The sequence below is a fragment of the Dysidea avara genome, chromosome 9, assembly GCF_963678975.1.
Source record: "Dysidea avara chromosome 9, odDysAvar1.4, whole genome shotgun sequence".
NCBI classification, from domain to species: domain Eukaryota; kingdom Metazoa; phylum Porifera; class Demospongiae; order Dictyoceratida; family Dysideidae; genus Dysidea; species Dysidea avara.
Genome location: NC_089280.1, coordinates 23,645,409 through 23,666,261, shown reverse-complemented (window position 1 = coordinate 23,666,261; position 20,853 = coordinate 23,645,409). Strand labels below are relative to the sequence as shown.

The window sequence follows — 20,853 nt, the reverse complement described above, 5'->3', positions numbered from 1 at the left end:
GGAAGTAATCCTGGCATGTGGTGTGTAGCTGAAATACATGACCATAACACTTGGTCCTGTCAATGTATCATTCAATCACATGTATTAATGAGTTAAGAAAATAGAAATATCAATTTTCAAAAAACAAAGACTCAAGCTATGCACCATTGTGTTTGCCTGCTCATGGAGAGTTCTAAAATCTTTGTTTTGTTTCGGGTACCCTTTGTTTTGGTTGCCCCAACAGTATGCATTTCATGTGAATACTGAGAGAGGCAGCATCATCTAGTCATCTTTAAATTAATTCAACTATTGATTAAGGTCAGTAACAGTAATGTATCCCTGGCCTTGGCACACCCTTAGCAAGAGTTAAAACATAACCGGCTTTTATCACAATGATTGGTTGTTTAGCACCACTAGCACTCTGCTTGTATCGTGCACATGCAGATTAGTATCAAAGAAGGATGAACTTTCCTGGCCGAGTATGAGAAAAGCAAATATCACTGTAGATGTATTATGTATTTTGGAATTGGATTTGATTACTGTGTAAGACAGCCGTATGACTGATACAACACAACTGCACAACCCCAAATAATACACATAATACACTTAAAGTTCTATTATGATTGTCTAAATGCTTGGTCCACGATCATAAAAATCTTAGGCGATGCAAGAATTCATCTAGAGTGGAGCATTCAATTTTATTCGGTAAATTATTCCAGTCAATAGTGGTGTGAGGGAAGGAGCTTTTCTGATAATAGCTAGTTGGACAAAGGTATAATATTATTAATTGTTGATTGTATGATAAACGTGTATAGTGAGACAAAGACTGATGTGTGTAATGCTCTGGGATACTTATGTCAGGTGGGTCTTGATGTAAAAAATTATTAAAAACCCACTGCATGGAGATCATGGAAAGCACATCATTTTATTGATGAATTATTGTGTGTTACAACAACAATATTGTGAGGTGAATCCTTGGATGCACACTGCCACTCATGGAGCTATGGGTGTGGCAAGGAAAAAGTTACAAGTATATAATATACATATATATCAACATTCAAGAGTCCATTCAGAGCAATCTGTAGCCAAAAATATTCTCAGCTTCTGGGAGCGGAGATAGATATTGAAGCTGAAAAGTCAAAAATTCTCCTGCAGCTTGAATTAGATATCATGATGGTCTCATCAACAAAATCAATACAGTTTTGAAGGGGTGACAAAGAACTTAAAGAAGGTGATAAATAGTGACCTGATACACTTAGCCCAGTCAACCAAATTCATAGGTATTCCTTTTTCCCCTTGTTTACATTCCCTTGCAGACTCAAGGTTTTGAACTGAGTCCAATGGACAAGTTAGCTCCAGAATAGCTACTGAGTTGTTACCCTTGTTGAAAATAACTAGATCAGGCCAATATGGTGTAATAAGTAAGGAAGGAGGAATTGTTGACTGGGGACAGTCACTTGCCCGCATTCCAGGTAAATCACCATAATGATATCACAGATGATCCTGTGAAACACTTGGACAGTTCTGTGGCCAAACAATGTAAGACCTTATTGTGACGGTATGTAAAATGACCTTGTGACAAAGCACCGGGACAGCCACCCAATACATGAGCTGTTATAGGCTGACCACTACCACACAATTAACTTCTGAAGTACACTTTGCACTACATTGAATGTGCTAATGTTGTAAATTAACTGCTGTTGGAAGAGTGTCAGAAGCAGCATGTAAAATGAAGGAAAACTGACCTTGGTTGCAGCCAAGTAACAATCTATTCCAGGTCTGACAACTTGACTCTAATAATTTTAGTTTACATTGGACAGATAGTGCCAGTAAACTAGCTAGATGATTATTTATCATTTCAGATACACTATTTGTTAGCATGTATGATTGTAAATGTATGACTGTAATGTATTCTTTTGGGCTGGTTCCCTGGACGCATCAGACACTGTCTGTCGGTCCAGTAAATTAAAAAATAAAGCTCCTGCGCTAAAAATAGGTCGATCTTATAGAGCAGGCGCTTAATTAATGCCTACATTCCACGGACCCGGGAGTGTTTATGGGCATAGACGATGGAATCATCACAACCGATCATAAAGGATCAGGTTAGATATATACACGAAATCGCTAATTACTGTCTTCTGTTCTCGTGTGAATATAGAGAAATCATCCATCGTATTCCACCATAGAATCTCAACATCGTAAGTGTTTAATTAATCAGTGTTGTTCACGGTACGTTCCAGTGTATGCATCTCACTAAACACCATATCAAGTTTTATCTAATAGCTCGATAGAGCATCTGGGAGTTTTATTAGGAGTTTATTCTGTTTGGCAGTATTTCGTCACGTAGATATTTGTAAAGCGGTAACACCTGACGTCACAGTAGCTACACAATCACTTCCGCATATCAAAACTCATGTCAAACCCATACATTACAATTTTCCGTAAATATTATGCGTAAAATCTATGTACGGCAGCCTATATATGGAGGTAAGTTAGTTTTAAGTTACATTATTCTGGTTCTGAAGACAGTATCAAAATTTATCAGCCGCCATTACACATGCATAACACTCCTCTATCTGATGATAACAAAATTTAATTGAAGCAAAAGTGTTTACAGGTTGCAAATTTACAACAAACAATGGTAAGTAGCAACTTATGCAATACAAAATCCATTGGGGAGCAATTCACGAATTTCGTGTTCTAATTAAATAGCGGCATCACGTCGTTACCGTGACGATTACAAAGTTTGTTCGGGAGGAATCGGATAGAGCAATTCATACAGAGTTGACTGATATCAAGTTTTATGGTATTTGATCATGTATAGTGTTTGCAATTATTGAAAATACAAAATGAATAGAGTTTGTGTTGGAGAAATTGAAAAAGTGATCCATCCATCCTGAGACCTTTCAAAGAATCAGAAGTCCATTTCATGATCTAAGGGCAGAAAACAAACAAAGGACACTGGTAATGTACGATATTGCTGATAAAATGATTACTGGCTGTAAATTTGATTTTGCCATTTTGACTTTACAAATCCCAATAGCATGTTTTGATATGGCGGGGCATAAAATGTTGGAGCACGCAAGTTTACTTTGCCTCAGATTTGTTGAAACTGTCTTTAAATGTGACCACGTTATCAGGAGCAAGGAAAAGGTGATATTTAAGTAGTGCAGGTTAATTTTATCCATGTTGCATTGGGTGAGTTACAGCTGATAATTGTACGGGCACAAGGATTTTGGCACTTTGAAAAATATGATAATAAAAGAGTCCCACAATGCTGATGTTGACAAATTGACGAGCAATAGTTCATTATTGATCATTCTTTCTTACTGAAATGTTGTTTAATCTCGAGGTAGTACCTTAAGGTTAAACTAAAAATCAATCAATCAATCGATTGTTTGGTGACAATCACTTTCTCAAGTTGAGCCCCAAAACGACCATTTTACCTGGAATAGTGTTTTCCCAAACTTCTGTTCTATGTTCTGTATGAGAAAAAAAAAAAGAATCACCGGAAGCCGAGTTATAGCCTCTTGAAGGAGCCCTACCATTGAATTTGTCCTGGAATTTATTTAAGATGTGTGGGTAAACCCCAATGGCACTGAAAATTCTGTCTTTCTACCAGAGCAGCTGACTTGTGACTACAAGGTAACCACTTCACTTGTGAATGTACTAGAAGTATGTTCTTGTAGCTAGTCTACTGCCTGATATAGCACTGGAACGCTTCATCTCAGTAGTGTGCTCCAATGTCATGAATTTAGAAACTATACTAACTATGCTCTTGAAATGTGCTTCTAGTATATCATTATCCATTGATATAGGCAACTACCGTTTTGCAACTAGGTGGTTGTTCAATGTGTTCGTAGTAAAAACGCGTGGTTAAATATGTTTCATTTTAGCCTGTGGTTTGCTGACACCGGAGGTAGAGAGAAAACCACTTCATTGGCAGTTTGATAATAGTCCATTGATGAATAATGATGTACTAGAAGTACCAATGCCATAGTTAGTCTACGTCATGAAGTATTTAGTGTTAATGACCACGGTACCCGCCATATCATGACATGCGTGGGCAAACAGATGGGGCATTCTATTGTGTTATCAGAAAGTAGACTAGTTGTGAGGTTGTACTTCTAGTATGTTATACCCATCCATAGGTGATTATCATATGGCCACTAATTGACTGTTCCTGTACCATGTCTGGTGGATAGAAAGAAAATGTGATAATTTTCTATTACACCATTAAGCTTCTATCCACACATATTTTAAGCGCCTCTTTATAATTTCTTCATTTGTTTTACACTAGTTTGCTCTACAAAACACAACAAGGCGTGGTTATCTACAGAACACAAACTTCTTAATCACAACGAGCTTTACTATCCCGTGGTTAATTATTACATGCATCAAACAAAAATCAGCAAAGCCAAAATCGAAATAACTTAAAACTTAACTGTTAGTTTACTTTCTGGTGTTCATACATTACTGCATGGAGATAAGCCTTGAAGGTAAATCTTGATGTTAGCAACCACTTTTCTCGCCCTTTCTTTATCTCCCTTGCTCAAGGAAATTTTTAAAACACTTAGAATGTGCCAATTATTTGTACACTAATTATATTTAGAGTCAGATAGTGTGGGCTCAGCTATCCCACCATTTAATACCTCCACATGCTTGTGCCCTCGGTAATTATTAGTGAGTAGCCCTTGCTCACATTACCTTAGCAGGCCTCTAAATAGTAACATAGAAGCCTTGTTAGTATGTACTGTAGTGGGTAAATGTTATAGTTTTTGATTAAAGTAACTTATTTCCTATCCCATGTAACTTTCTGTCCAAGTAACTAGTGATTAACTTAACAAGTGATTAAATTAAATATTACTTATGCACTACTAGCCACTAGTCACTAGCAATGTATAGCCATTTCTTTTCAATTTCAGCTGTAGTCTTTCCTTTTCATAGCCTTAGAACAGTAGACAGAGTTTGTTAGCAATTAGTTCACCTGATTTGGCTGTAGCATGCACTGGAGAAGCTTTCAGAGAATTATCAAGTATTCTAGTTTACTGTATTGCAATGATTGCTATTGTATCATTGGTTACTTTTTGGGTTGTGTGTAATCATGTGGTGATTAGAAAGAAAAATTAGGATGATTAGGGATCATTGAATAAAGTACAGAAACAAGGGAGGTCACCTACGTACACCTGCAGATATGCTAGTGAACAATTAATCCCTAATTCAGTGGGTATAGACTGAATTAGGGATTAAATGTTCACTAGTATATGTGCAGGTGTAGGCGACCTCCCTTGTTTCCGTGCTTTTTTTTTCTGTGATCCCTAATCGAACTTAAAATTCCTAATTTTTCCTTATACTTGTTCTTTGTAACTTTAATTATTATGACTGGTGAACCCACGCATACCGCGTTAAAAGAAAGGATGGCCCCAGAGTTAATGTTTTCATTTGAATGCGCTCCCCAGCTATGAATTACTGCCTCGAAGGTGAAGTGATCATTGTACTTCACTTTCAGCTATGTTTCGCCGATTACACAGTGCTACAAATGGAGAACAGTAGGAGAGCAATTAATCCAGTCACCGCGAAGAATATGGACGGTTTGTGCACCCCAACTATCAATTACTGACTTGAAAGTGATGGCCATTACACTTCGCTTCCAGCTACTGTGAACAATCGCATTACAAATGGAAAACAGTAAGCGCCTCTGCAATCAATCTGGTCACCACAGATAATATGGACAATCATTTTAATGTATGGAAACCATGTATCATGCTACTGCGAATCGACAGTATGGGTTGTCAGAGTAAAGAAATAGGATACAATGGAGGACAAAGGTAATTATAAGCCCATGATGCGTGCATTGTATGTAATGCGGTATGCCAAAAGGTACTTCTTGGGATGAAGCGACGTCAAGCAGTAAAAAATCAAGCCCATAGCCTTAACCATTATCAAGTTACACTTACCTGAGGGTATCAGGCAGGCAGGCAGTTATTCAGGAGAAAATTCCATTGAATACTCTCTTAACAAACTCCCCGAATTAAGGACACAATAGAAAAAACCTCCATAACAAGGACAAATATGTATTTGGTCCCAACAGATCTGGTTAATACATTTTTTACCTCTGAAAGAGGAAAACCTTTGGAAAACCTCTATATTACAGCAAAAAGTGGCCAAAAATTCTGGGTCCCAAAAGGTCCGTAATAGAGAGGTTCCACTGTAAATTTAATTTTGTAGCAATCTATTGGAAGCAAGTTGATTAGTCAAAAACTTATGGCAGTGCCAAACTTTAACTTTTTGTGCAAAGCTTCACCAGACCTGTGTGTTAGGGGTGGGCACAAAGGCTAACCATGTTGTTAGGCAGAGTTATTTGATTGGCCCAGAGAAATTAAGTGGCCCAGGGCAAAGAGTTAAAGTGGGGCCCCAGGGGCAAGGAGGGTTCCACTCTGAACAACTTCAGCCTAGATGTAAGTCGAAGACCAAAAAAAGGTTATTAATGACAATAGCTGCCCCTCACCAGCTGTATCTCCTTATTTATAACTACACCTGTACATACACAGCTTGCTACACTGCTCCTGTGAAGAATACTGTGACTGCTGTATTAGAGTATCTAGATATTGGCTGCTCTATTAGAGTATATCGATCTTTTAACAGTTATTCAAGGGACCCTTTTCAGGCTGGAGCCCGCCTCCCCCTGCAGGTGGCCCTGGATTGGGTATACATGGTAAATACTTTTTGGTGATGCTCATTGACAACATAGAACTATAAATGTATAAGATCTTCATACATATCTTCACATTGTAGCTACAAAGGAATTGGAGAAGCATGACCAACATGAACCAAGCAATAGAAGAGTTATAGTGAAGTGGTCCTGCCACTGTATCAACGTAGTGCTGATAGGAAGTTGTATGTGACTGCATTAGTTACCACAGTATATTTCATTTTCCTTTCTATAGATTTATTTACAATGATTTTGCCAATCTGTCTTTTGATTACAGGTAAGTGCTGTTGTAGTGCTTTGACACAATAGACATGTACACAATAAAAGTAAGGCTAATACCCTGTGATTTTGTACAGTTATAGTATACAAATCAGGCCAGACTTTTTAAAAGAAGAGTCTCACTCTGGAACATGGTAATTGCAAGTTCAGTCTAGCTACCCAGCAGTAATATTTCACAGCAAATAATTACTCTCCAGCATTGCCTCACTATTAAATCTTACCATTTAGATAGAAATGCAACTGAACTCTTATAAGTAACTGCATAGCTTTAAAACTATCAAAACAGTAGTCATATTTGAGGACTTGTTTTTACATTAATGGACTCTTACCTTCAGCCTTTAAGCACAGTAATGATTATGTATGGAAGAAAGAATGGATTTTATTATTATTTTTTATTGAATTTTTAAGTATCCCAAACCCAGCCATGAAACTGGTTTACTGGTTTTGGAGTTTGTTTTTACCACATTTCTTCTTATTTACAGGGTACAATGATGATTATGATTCAGTATTGTATTGTAAATTTTTTGACCATGTGCATGATGTATAATACCCTATAGTATGCTCACGTTGGGCTGAACCCTGAAAAACAGCTAAAGATTACAAGTGGATTTTTTCTCAACAGAGTTAACATTTCTGCAAACCAGATGATTATTGGTAACAGCAAAGGTGTCAACAACAGACACGTACGGTTTGGCTCCATTACAAGTTCGGGAAAGGGCTCTAATGGACACTGTACTTATATGGCTTCCCCATAGGAAATGAGTTGTGAAAGATTTGATTGGCTGTAAATATTATGTCAAACATTTGAACAACAAGATTTTGAAATATTTTTAGCGGGTCAAGCAGTACTACAAATGAGACAAATTTCAAGATCGTGTGTAATTGCATCCATGAGTTATTAAATGTTTTTGAGGATTCAGCTCAACACAAACGTACTATAATAAAACACACATTTTTTTCAAGGACTTTTAGTAGAACACATAAAATATTCTACTTCTATTGATAAATCTGTCCATGCTAAAAATAGTGAAAGGTGTGGCCTTCAAAAGCCTGGGTGAATATAATTGTGAAATCAAAGGTGGCGGCAAAGAAACAACTACAATGATGTTAATGCCAATCAGTTCTAATAATGCACCCCTGGACATTATTACAACTGATTTATAAGGTATGAGCTGAGCAGCTGACAACAATGGGTCAGTTGTTAAGCATTTGGGAGTTAGGTACAAAGGTCCCTGGTTTGAACTTTAGGCAACCTTTTCTGTCAACATTGTTGTGCACTTTTTTACTACTCGGTCACTGTTCTATTCAAGTATTTTGACCCCACAATTTTACTTCATGCTGGCATTTTCCTGTAACTCTGTAATTCTTACTGTGATTTCTTTTATACCACAACAGATTTGAGCTATGTTGGCTAACCTACACACAGATCGATTTTCAAGCCATTACCTTTAGGGGTTTCCCTACAGGTGTGACAAAAATGGCAATTTGTGACCGGATTTGCGAAAAGGTACTTTTTTCACACACAAAATTTGACCCATTTTGTGATCTGTGAAGCTTCATAATTATTTAGTCATTGCATAAAATAGCCTGCAATTTTCCATGATTGCAGCTAAATTATCCAGTGACATTTTGAAACTAAAAGCAGGGTGATCAGTATAAGCAGTCAAAAGTTATGTTGTTTTGTCTGCTCAAATGTAAAATGTGTGGAAAAAGTACCTTTTCTCAAATCTTCTTGATAAGACAGGTAAATTTTTAGGCTTGCTAGTACAAAAAGAAGCATCTAAACCAAAATGGAAAACAAAAAACCTGTGTGGCTACCTATAGGGCGAAATAAGTTGATGTTGTGCTACTTGTAAAAATGGGGTGCCTATAACCCTTACTATTAGTAGCTACTGAAATAATATTTTAAAACTATTGTGTTAGATTTAATCGTTTTGTTTTGGTGTACTATTATCTAATGCATACAGTACGTAATTCTATGCATGTATCTAAAAATTAAGTATTTTGTAATTTATTAATCACCATGTATTTTGTTGTTAAGGAAGTGTAACTCATTACAGTTATCTATGGTGCTTTCTTACGAAAATTGTATCAACAAAGCCTTGAGTCTATTGTCACACTCAGACAAGTACCCTTTCAGCTTAAAATAGATATGTTAATTCTGGTAGCCTATAAGGGCCTTGCTGTTGTTTTTAGTTGTTGCACACACAACATCCATGCAGTCTATTAGATCATAGCTAGGAATTCAAAGCTGTTCACACCGTTTTCAGATATCTGCATTTTTAATTGGCTCTGAGTATAGTTCTCAGAACAAGCTTACCTGGTTGTGGGTTTAATGCAGGGTTTATAGAGTGCTCACACTGGCTGCTTTCAATATTAGGCTTCACAAGTGTGGATGTGGACAGATCAAGACTCATGGTAGTGAGGCGCGCGGCCAAGAAACTACAAAGTGCACGCCACAATTAAAGAACACGCGCGGCTACTACTGTGAGTTATTTACGTGTAGGGACGGTTTCACAATTTTAGCCCTGAATTACACAATCATTTCTATTAGAAATGTATTGTACAGCGGGCGCCGTGATTGTAAATGAGTGGTTATCTTGTCGCAACCGTGAAAATAAAACCAGGTTCACTTTATTACGCTGATATCTCGGCTTGCGTTAGCGTTATCACCATTATTATCATTGAATATAACTACCTTTTGTGGAGTAATACTGGCACAGGAGTTTTCTAGTACTGGACTCCCTGTACAGCGGATTTTGCTTACCAAACGCCTAATCCAAATGATAACTTTTAAAGACGCGGCATGGACACAAACCCAACACTCATATAAACGTACTGTGAAAGCGTGAAGAACGTAACTTCCCTGAGGAGAGTGTTTTCAGGATAATTTTATTTAGCGCCACCCATGTACTATCACTTGATTGCCCTTTTTCGTGTAGACATTGTCACTCCCAATTCGGATCTAACTTTCTGACGAAACGGTACTCATGCACAGTAAAACCAGACAGCTAGTGATTAACATATCATGTCACACAAGTTAATTGATACATGCAACAATACAGTATTTCACAAAATGCACTTTTAAAAATAAACTGTTGGTAGACAAATAAGAAATGATTATTGGCTTTGCTTCATCTGCCATTGTGTACTTCAGGGGACACCAATCTTCAGTTCTGCCAATAAGGGGATGGGGGTACAACTGGAGCAGTCTGCAAATTTTCTCCCGGGCAAGATGGAACATCCTTGTCACCACCCCCACTAGCTGTCAAGTGCTGGACAGTTGAATAACACCGGATGACAAATAGAGGAATCCACCACCATCGCCCCCTATTCCACTCAGGGTCACATACCTGGATTTAAGAATAACGATATGAAGTTACGACCAAATACAAAGCTAGTACAACCAATATGTTGTGTACGCATGTATATTTTAATGTCCATGTATATTGTGTGTGCATCTCATGCTCATGATGCGTCTCGTGTTCATGTACAGTATGTATGTGAGTGCAAAAAAGTACACGTGCACATGCGTACCAGTTTTTGATCTCCTTTACAAAAAGTGTGGTCCGTTCACAAACAACCTGTGCTGCAAGTGGCAAACCATCAGTAATCCTAGCTAATGGGGTGCCTTCCCCAATAAACCAATGCCTGAATTTCATTGGACCTGTCAAGAAAAACAACATGTTAATTGTGTGGTCAATCTAAACCTAGGTAACAAGTTTGGCATGCACTATAGAGCACATTAACCATGCACAGACAGTAGAAGGTTCTACAAACTCTCATTGCACATCAATGTACCTGGAAAACCAGGACACTTTCCTAATCAGGGTAGTGTCATGATCTAGATAGATACTGGTGGTTAACCATTAGCCCATTACTAGTAGTTGATCTGTAAAATAACTAGTGGTGGGACAAATGTCTGAAAATTCGAACATTTGTTCATTAAGGAGATATGTGACAAATGCATTTTGCCAACAAACATTCATTAGCATGGTTACTATGGTACATAAGCATAGTATCATTTTTTTAGGAAATAAATTCAGTTGAATTTAGATTACCACACTACTGAGAACACATCTGTAAACAGCAAGTTGGCAAAGTGGGCACTACAAGTACAAAGAGATTAATGTGCAAAAATATGGACGCTTAAAACTCAAAATACTCAAACATGAGTCCCTGAAAGAAACTGACCTGGAGAATTACGATGCTATAATCACAATACATATTGGTCCCAATCTGCCAATAACACAGACGTCTGCAATATGGTTCCATTCCTTCTTTTTGATATAATTTGTTGATGATGCAGTAGACCACAATAATGAGACCTTGAAAATGCAGGATAATATCATGCAGTTAAGAGCTCATAGTATAAACAACAAATTGGCACTAAAAATATATAACAAAAATTTTTCTTTCACCAGGCAAGGTCAGTTTCAACATCTGGCAAAACCATTGCCTTAGGAAACTTACTTCAGTACTTCTTACATGAAGAAACACATGCATTAACACATACAACACTGTGAGGTAGACCTTCAAGTGACCTGCAGAAACAACCATCGGGACATCTGATAAATATATCAAAAGAAATAACTTGTTTTGCTCTTTGCACAGTTCAGTATGTAACAGGAGCACATTTAACAACTATATAAAGTAGCAACCACCCGAGGGGTCCGCAACTATGGGGTTTCAATAGACGTGATTCGGAAATCACACTATTCTACAACTGATTCTGTGATTTCTGCCGCTAAGGATACATACATAGAAATACGGAGAAGCACAAAGATTTACAGGAAATTTTTAACAAATTGTGATTCCTGATTCCAGAATCACGTCTGAACCATTGACGTGATTCCTAGAGTTGCGGAATCCTCGCAACCACCGTCTGAGGTAGTCTGGCGCCGTCCACCCCTTCGCATAAAGTAAGGGTCTGGTGAAATACAGATACTAAATCATTTCTAGTGCCCAGATTCAGCGCTAGCCAATTAGTGCATGCCAATGACGTTCACACAGAAATCGCCTTGGCAACACAACACCTTGCCCGATTGAAGTGCAATCATCTGACGTAACAAGCATTACGTGCGCTGTCTAATTGAATTCCTTTTGAAATGATTAGGTATTTGTATTTCACCAGACCCTTACTTTTTGCGAAGGGGTGGGCGGTGCCAGACTACGTCTGAGGTTCCTAATATGCTAATTAATTCACTCCTGTTCAGCCAAGACTGAAGAGAAGGGCTGAAACACCTTATTTACACACATACAAAAACATTTTAATAAGCGATATTAACTTACAGCTAGATCTACACCCTTTCATAAAGTAGGTCACGATCAAAGTGGAGCACCATTTCCGTATTTGGTCATACCACTTCATACCAGGCAGTAGATTTTAGAGGCACGTCAACCCGTACAGCAGGCCATAGGGTGCATGGCACTCAGATTTCATGATCAGTGACGTATACCAAGGGTGGGCATATGGGCATTTACCATTCCTTGCCCGACCATCATCGATTACAACTTGTGCTAGCAGGGGAAGTCCCTTGGAAAGTCCCTTTCACACCTCAAGTAGCGCACGTGAACACTAGTAAATGTACATCGGTGCTCTTATGGATCGTGAGGCGTGACCGTGTGTCCTTTGACCGAAGACGCCGGTGAGAGTACACAATTAATACCCTTGAATCCACTGTACCGTGGTGGTCTGTCTGATGATGTTGTCTCCTCCTCCAGTTTTCCATCTTAGGTAAATAATTTAATAAATAATAATGTGAATTGTTCTTAGTAGCTTTTATATGGAAGAACAGCTATGCCAAATTATTTTGAGCTAAAAAATCGTCCATGCAGTTAACCAAATCCTGGCTTTAAAGGTGCTTATTCAATTAATCTTCTCAATTTCAAAGGGAAATTTTTTTTAAAACTATTCTGCGAGGCAAATGCATACTCCAGCAGATATGCACCCATCCTCCCTTCTAAAAGTTGTTTCCTCTGCCTCTGTAATGGTACTCAAACACACCAGTACAATCTACTAACATACCAAAAGGTAATCATATTGTGAGATAAATCACGCACATTAACATAACAATGGTAATACAGTACATAAGCAATTAATATTGATTTCACATTGCAACAATTATTGTGATTGAATATGATGTCAGTGATAATCCTTCACTCTCCAGTACCTCTGTTTCAAGCACTGCAAGAACTTTTTAACATCTAGTAAGGGAACTCCCAGCTCACTTACGAGAGCATTGTGATATTAACTTGTTTACATCAATATGTCGTGTATATGTGTTGACATATGTAGTATGTATAGTGTTTGCACATTTTGTGCGTGTGTGTGTGTGTGTGTGTGTGCCTTGTGCTTGTATAATATTATGATGATGATGTATGCATATGTCTATGTACTGAAATGAAAATAGTATAATCCACATTTGTGATCTCTGTAATAGACCCTCAGCAAAGCATCTTGTGCTGTGAGTGGCAAACCAAGTTGCTGAATTGTCCTAAGGACACTATGGCCACTATGGCAGTGGCCATAGGTTTTATTCATGGAAAAGTATCAATATATTCTAATAGGACAGTCAGGCAATAAAATACTCTAATAGAACAGTCATCAATTAAAATAGCAGAAAGTGCTAAGTTTCTGTCTGAAAACACTCCCAGATGTAATCTCAGAGTTGCTATGTCAATTATTTTCAGATTTGGTATCCTCCAAACAACCTAGTAAAGCAAGCTTTGCAAATAAGTGTATTACATACATCTTTAGTGGTAACCCTGACTAGCCATTACTTGGCCTGACCAGTAAATTGTAGTTTCCACCAGCCCTGGTTCTAATAACAATTCACAGCTACTATAGGAATGTATGATGTATGTTCACCACTTTGTGTTTGGTCTCAACACCTCTACAATGCAGAATTCATCATACATTTCCATGGCTTGATCAATCAAGTTGAGTCTGTAAATTATATAACTGATAAAAATTTGTGATACCCCCCCCCCCCCCCCCCAAACACCTTTGCTGTAAAAAAAGTGCGTCCAAGAAACTACAAGTAACTGAAAAAACAACAACAGCTCAGCTATAGAAAAAGGCTAACTGGCAACTGAAAGAGCTGATATCTGGAGCGGCCAAGAATCATGTTACTACAACTACCAAAGTACCAAATTCATGTAAGAATACCTTGGCTGAGAAATAGGTAAATGAAAGTAATCGGCAACCAAAACAGCTGATATCTGAAGTGGCCAAGAATAAAATTTATGTTGATACAACTATCTACAGTTATTAGTGAAGTTGTAACATTGAATCTCAATTATTCAACTGTGTTCTATACATTTATCCCTGCTACATCGTAAATTAATTCTTTGTAACTCTAATTGGCTGGTAATTTGGCCGTTTTTTTTCTTTATACTGACTATTGAAAAAGGCGGCCAAATTACCAGCCAATTAGAGTTACAAAGAATTAATTTACGATGTAGCAGGGATGAATGTATAGAACACAGTTGAATGATTAAGATTCAATGTTACAACTTCATTAATAACTGTAGTTAGTTGTATCAACATAAATTTTATTCTTGGCTGCTTCAGATATCAGCTGTTTTGGTTGCCGATTACTTTCATTTACCTATTTCTCAGCCAAGGTATTCTTGCATGAATTTGGTACTTTGGTAGTTGTAGTAACATGATTCTTGGCCGCTCCAGATATCAGCTCTTTCAGTTGCCAGTTAGCCTTTTTCTATAGCTGAGCTGTTTTTTTTTTTTCAGTTACTTGTAGTTTCTTGGACGCACCTTTTTTTACAGCAAAGGTGTTTTGGTGGGGGGGGGGGGGGGGGGGATATACATACACCCAGATATGTGGTATTTGTTAGGGAACTGCGGCTGGCTCTGGGGGTTAGTAAAATCAAGAAATAGGCAATGATTATAATATTAATCATTTTTAATGATAGTGATGACATAATAATTAAACTAATATCATGAATGTCATTGCATTAACCACCACCTTCAAATTTTCACCCTAAATATTTTAGGAGACGTCACACCTTTTTCACAGCTAGGCTGTTTTTATGGATTAATCTTCTTGACTACTACAATATACAAATAACTGAGCATGATATGAATTTAATTATGAGCTGCACATGCAACCTGTCATTTTATCTGTTGCCTTGTCAGGTGCTGTACATAAACATGATTGTAATCTTGATGACAGGATTCCTTCATGGATGGTTGTTACTGGTTCTGTTGCTATTGGTTACATTGCACTAGTCATCTTCAAAGCAATGTTTTTTTGTAAATATTCTGAAGAGTTATCTTATTGGAACATGTTTGTTCACTTCATTGAGCTTTGTTTTATTGTGTTTAACATTGTATGGCTCATCATTGGCAGTGTGTGGATACTGGGAAAGTATGATGACTGGGACGATGCTGGAAGACTTGATTGTGAGACTTGATTGTGATGAAGTAAACTAAACTGTAGCATCGAATACATCTCTGAACTATGATCCTGTCATGAAGGGATGTTTTTGTTCGCTTTCATCTACATCATAGTGATGTGGAGCATTGTAGGTCTTATCATAGTTTTGCTTGTGGTTGCTTACCTTACCCTGCTGGGAGGCTTCCTTGGTGTTCTTTGTGTGTGTGTGTTACAGTTGGTGGTCCATTGCTGTGCTGCACATTTTGCTTTTTACAACAACACTATGCAAAAATCAAGCAGAAAATTGATAACATTAGAACTGCACTAATTACAAAACAGTCATAATTTAAAATGTTCTCATATCCATTTCATGTATATACAAGACAATTCTATAACTGATTTTTGTACTAGAAAATAAAACTATTCTTTAATGTTACCGCATGCACTATTACAAAACAGTCATAACTTCAGATGTTCTCTTATCCATTTCACTTAATACATGCGAGACAGTTTTATAACTGATTTTTGTACTAGAAAACTTTGAACAATTCTTTGATGTTACTGCATTCATTATAGCTACAAAATTTCAAATGTTCTTACTCATTTCACATATATACCAGATAATCTTATAACTGATTTTGTACTAGAATCAAAGTTCAATATTCACCTGCATGTGATGCAGTAAATGGTCAGATAAAATGCTTTCACTAAGGGGTAACTAAATGTGTTTGGTATATAGCATATAAAGCCATTCACTTATATTGTTAATTAATGCTTCAGATCCCCTGGCCACATTGCTATGTCTCACTGCCTATAACCTTGATCATTTAATGTGTTCCAGAGTTTTGTAGAAAATACTGCATGGTTAATGAAACAGGTTGATGGTTACCTGGATCACTTTCAAATCCTTTCTTGTGAACTGGCATGACATTTGAAATTTTGATTGTTGTATATTTTTGTTGTGTAATACAGGCGTGCATGTTCTATATTATGCGTATTTTGTACCGTACACGTATGGTACATACCATACACGTACGGTACGATTTTCCGTACCATACGCGTACGGTATAGGCATACGCGTATGGTACGTACCATATATGCGTATTATGCCTTTTCTCAGTGTCTTCTAGCCTTGCCATCACCTGGCTACAATGGGCTATCTTTACAAGCATTTTTAGCTGAGTAAACTTAGAACAACATAATAATCTGCTTAGCTGTAATTATAAAATTATTCATCAGCACACACCCATGCATGCATTTTCGGCCTTGCCATGCCCATACATTTCCTTTTTGTGTGCTTGATAAAAGTGTGGCAAAATCCCAATAGCACAATACAAAATCATTATGTTTTGTGATGCTCTGTCCTGACAGAAACATGGACAGTGACTTCACCACAATAAAAACAATAATTTGTCATTTAGGCATATATACTAAAAGGACAAAATCATTGCTAGGCTGGTTTCTAATATCCCCACCATATACACTGGTGTGTAAAAACTGTGTAGTCAAGGAGATCGAGTGTTGTATTGAAATGTCAGAAAGTAGAAAAGCTATACCACTGTGGTATATGTGACTGATGTAATTAAGTGTGACATAATGCATCACATGATTTTTGTAAACTGTATAAAAGTATACCTTGTAGTCAGTTATTATAGTCATTGTAGAGTTTTGTATGCTTATATCACTATAATTGTATAGGTTCTAATAGCTAGCTAGGTCCTACTACTGTACATAGTTAGGCTATATAGCTATAATGCGTTGTTGTGATTTATTATTGTTGTGTTATCAAATCAAATATTTGAAAACCACCATCCTTCTTATTGGTAAGTGATTATCTCACTGTAGTTGCTTGGCAACAGAATAATGAAATACACACTCTGCCTGTACAAATGTCACACATTTTTGCCACAAGTTTCAGTTTTATGTCACACCCTGTGAAAACACTTGAAACCACAGGTTTTACTGTAAATATCAACTAGAGGTGTACAATGCCAACAGCAGGTGTACAACATCAATTGGAATTGATGCAAAATGTTTAGAATCCTATGTCAGACGGAATCAGGAGTCCTAAACAAATGGAATTTTCAAAACCACCACTTTTCTATATATTTTTGCACACTTTCAGAACTGAAATCCCAAACATCCATAATATTAATATGATTTAGAATTTGGAAAATTTCATGGGATTCAGGCTCTTGTACAGGTATGTCAGGCTCTAGCTAGTCACTCTACCTGCCTTGAAACACTTCACCAAGACACGAAAAGCCAATTACTTTTAGGGCATGTAAACTTAATTATTCCCACCTGCTTTATTGCTTTTCATGGATGTTTTGCACCAATGATGACTGAGTGCAACCATCCAAAATAGGTAGCTTACTAGCTTTAAGAAAACTGCATTCTAAGTCATTTAGCTTACTAATTTTATAGTTAGTAAAACATAAGATTAATAATCTATCCTCCTACACTATTTTGAGTATTGGAGGATGAGAAACTAAGTATGAATTAAAGATATGGCCTTACCCTGTGCATTTCAATGATACGCCCATGTGGCACAGCAGTGTACTACTGTACCTTTCCTTTGTGAATTGCATCAGTCTTGTTGTCAGTTGTCTTCTCTGGATTAGTAGTAGCTAGATTGCTGCTGGTTCTCCGTTGTACCATAAGAAGTGATGGTACTTCTCTTGTGACCTTCTAATGTCACTTTCTAGGTCACTACTATCGACCACAGATAATATATACCTTACCCAGTATATATTATTCTAATGAAGATATACATAAATTGCAAGAAGATCAGGTAAAATTCACTCAGTGTGCCAAAGATTGGCTAATGTCCTTTAATTTATCAAAATGTGATCATCTAACCATTACTAACAAACAGCTACCTATTAGTGAGCTCAGCTAGAAGAAGTCACCATGTAGAGATCTCAGCTGCAAAGAAACCCTGTAGAGAGATCAATATTATCTATAGTAGTATTATTATAATTGCAGAACTTTGCACAGCGAGTATAAGAGTATTCAGATCCTGACTGTTCTATTAGAGTATCTCAATCTTTTCTCGCAAACAGTGTCCCAAAAAGTGTGTGTGTGTGTGTGTGGGGGGGGGGGGGGGGGGGGGTTTCCACCGCCTATGCTTTGTGTCATCCTGACCAGCTTCCCAGCTGCTTTGTAACTCAATACAAATGGGCAATTGGAAACAGTGGAAATGGAAAGTGGAAAACAGAGTAAAACCCTTGTTTAGTGGTTACCTCTTAAAGACCACTTTCTGACCACCTTTGTACAAAGATCACATTGTAATTAGATCTCAAAGATGGCTGAGGCATATACCGACCACTTCATGGTCACCTTTTATAAGATCACCTCTTTACAAAGACCACCTCTTCACATTGCAATAACAGCAGGTTCCAAACATCCTATGTCATTACTGTTTTATCAAAACAGCTAAAAAGACTAATGTCTTAAGGTCATCATCCTCTATGAGACTTCATTTTTGTTGATACAGTAGGTTGTAGTGCACTAGCTACATTTCACTTGTATGGAACATATTTTTTGTATCACACATTCTGGTACCATATTATTATCTATGCTGGTACAAACTAAGTGATGATGGTATATGAGTTGAGTGAAGTTTGGACAAAGAGATGACATTGATATGAGTCATAAAACACATAATCTCATGTTTGATGTTTACCAAATATTACCATGTAAAGATGTGGTCTTTATCAAGGTGGCCACAAAGTAGTCCTTAGCCATCTTTGAGATCTAATTACAATGTGGTATTTGTACAGAGGTGGTCTTTATAAGAAGATAGTCTTTAAGAGGGGGCCACTAAACAAGGGTTTTACTCTGGGTACATTTATATGACAATTTGACCATTTCTGTTTTCCATTTCCACTTTCCGTTTCCAGTTTCCATTTCCACTGTTTTCAATTGCCCGATACAAAGATGCAAACCAACTTTGGTAGAAACCAATGTGGTGACAGAGCTGCTACCTGAGCAAACTTAAAAACTTCATGCACTAAATAATTTTAAATAAACAGGTTTCCGGATACTGGGCATCAGATGATGTGAATAAATCGTTTCCGGATAGGTAGAAGGCATCCACCTAGAAAACCTACATAGTGTTTTTCCATTAGTGTCCATTATTCTCCATTAGTGTCCATTATTCTCCATTAGTGTCCATTATTCTCCATTAGTGTCCATTATTCTCCATTAGTGTCAAGTGCCAATAGCTTCCAGATTGGATCTTAATTAGTGGCTAATGCCACTTGTTAATAACAATAAAAAGTGGCATTAGCCACTGATTAAGATCCAATCTGCAACAGCTGTTAGCCTTTGTGTCACCAATGGGCTATAGCTTGGAAGAATTCACCAATTTTATTGTAAACAGCCACACATCATGTGACACATGCCAACATGGCTGTTAGCCTGTATATTATTATTATAGCTAATGCAAGTTCCTCTTGACATTTTGCTTGCCCACACTCCCTTCATTATCTAGCTATACCCGTGGACATGGCCAGTGCTTCACTATTCCTTTTCCCAGAACTGATACATATTTAAATTCTTCCCTACCCTCTACTATCAAATTGTGGAATTCTCTAATGATTCTATATGTTCACATGCATTGTTGTTTTCTTCATAGATCAGTGAATCTTTCTCTACCCACTCCACTAAAACACATACTATGAATTATATCCTAAATATAAAAATGCTAACAGATTCTTACAGCCAACATGCACGTTTCACCCTGTAGTGATGTAGATACATGAACAAGTATTTAGTACTAGCTACGTAGACTATAACATTCAAAAATATATGCGATGCACCGTATTACTTTTTGTGAACACAGTATTCTTATGGAACACTGTTCCGGTTTCTTTTTTGACACTCATACACTGTAAAAACTGAAGTGCTCTCTGGACACCAAAATGCCCCAATCATGAATCATGGTAGTGGTTCATAATAGAGATCACTTATGTTTTTTTTCCAAAATTCTAACGGAACACTCAACTAAACAACATCTTAGAAACCTTTTCCAACCTCAAAAGAAGCCTTAGAAGTTAATTTGGAAGAAGTTTAGGTCCACTAGCAAAGATGAAATCAAAAGAACTTAATAAAAGTACTTTTTTAAAGAACTGAAATTTGCAATTTTGTTCATATTCTTCTTATCATTATTATTTTCCTGCAGGGCTAAAGCAAAATGTGCATAGGTACTTTTTGGGGATAAAACTACATAACTTTCCTTCCTATGTCTTTCTTCACATCCATGACCTATTTTTAAATTCATATTACAATGATAACACCCATTCTCAAGCAAATTTGCTTCTTGTAGGTTCACTTTGCCATTACTTTCAACTTAGTCTCTGCAAGGGTAACCAACTTGTTATTACGTTAATAAGTATCCAATTTATTCATGTTAACACATCATTTGAAAACCTTATATCATTACCTATGTTTAACCACAGTATAACAATGTTGTTGTGT

The 20,853-nt window shown here is 37.1% G+C and overlaps 1 protein-coding gene and 1 long non-coding RNA gene across 2 annotated transcripts; one reads left to right on the top strand and one right to left on the bottom strand.

Annotated features, from left to right (window-relative positions):
- The first annotated feature begins 1,974 nt into the window (after positions 1 to 1,974).
- Positions 1,975 to 16,121, top strand: LOC136266744 (uncharacterized). Its single transcript, XM_066061766.1, has 5 exons — positions 1,975 to 2,081; positions 2,138 to 2,177; positions 6,775 to 6,876; positions 6,927 to 6,968; positions 15,129 to 16,121. Exons 1-5 carry the CDS (start codon positions 2,049 to 2,051, stop codon positions 15,404 to 15,406), a joined length of 495 nt encoding a protein of 164 aa, XP_065917838.1. The 5' UTR covers positions 1,975 to 2,048; the 3' UTR covers positions 15,407 to 16,121.
- Positions 9,960 to 12,589, bottom strand: LOC136266755 (uncharacterized). Its single transcript, XR_010706267.1, has 3 exons — positions 11,165 to 12,589; positions 10,508 to 10,637; positions 9,960 to 10,323 (listed from the first exon to the last, which is right to left on the bottom strand). It is a non-coding gene; the product is annotated as an uncharacterized lncRNA (long non-coding RNA).
- Positions 16,122 to 20,853: the final 4,732 nt, after the last annotated feature.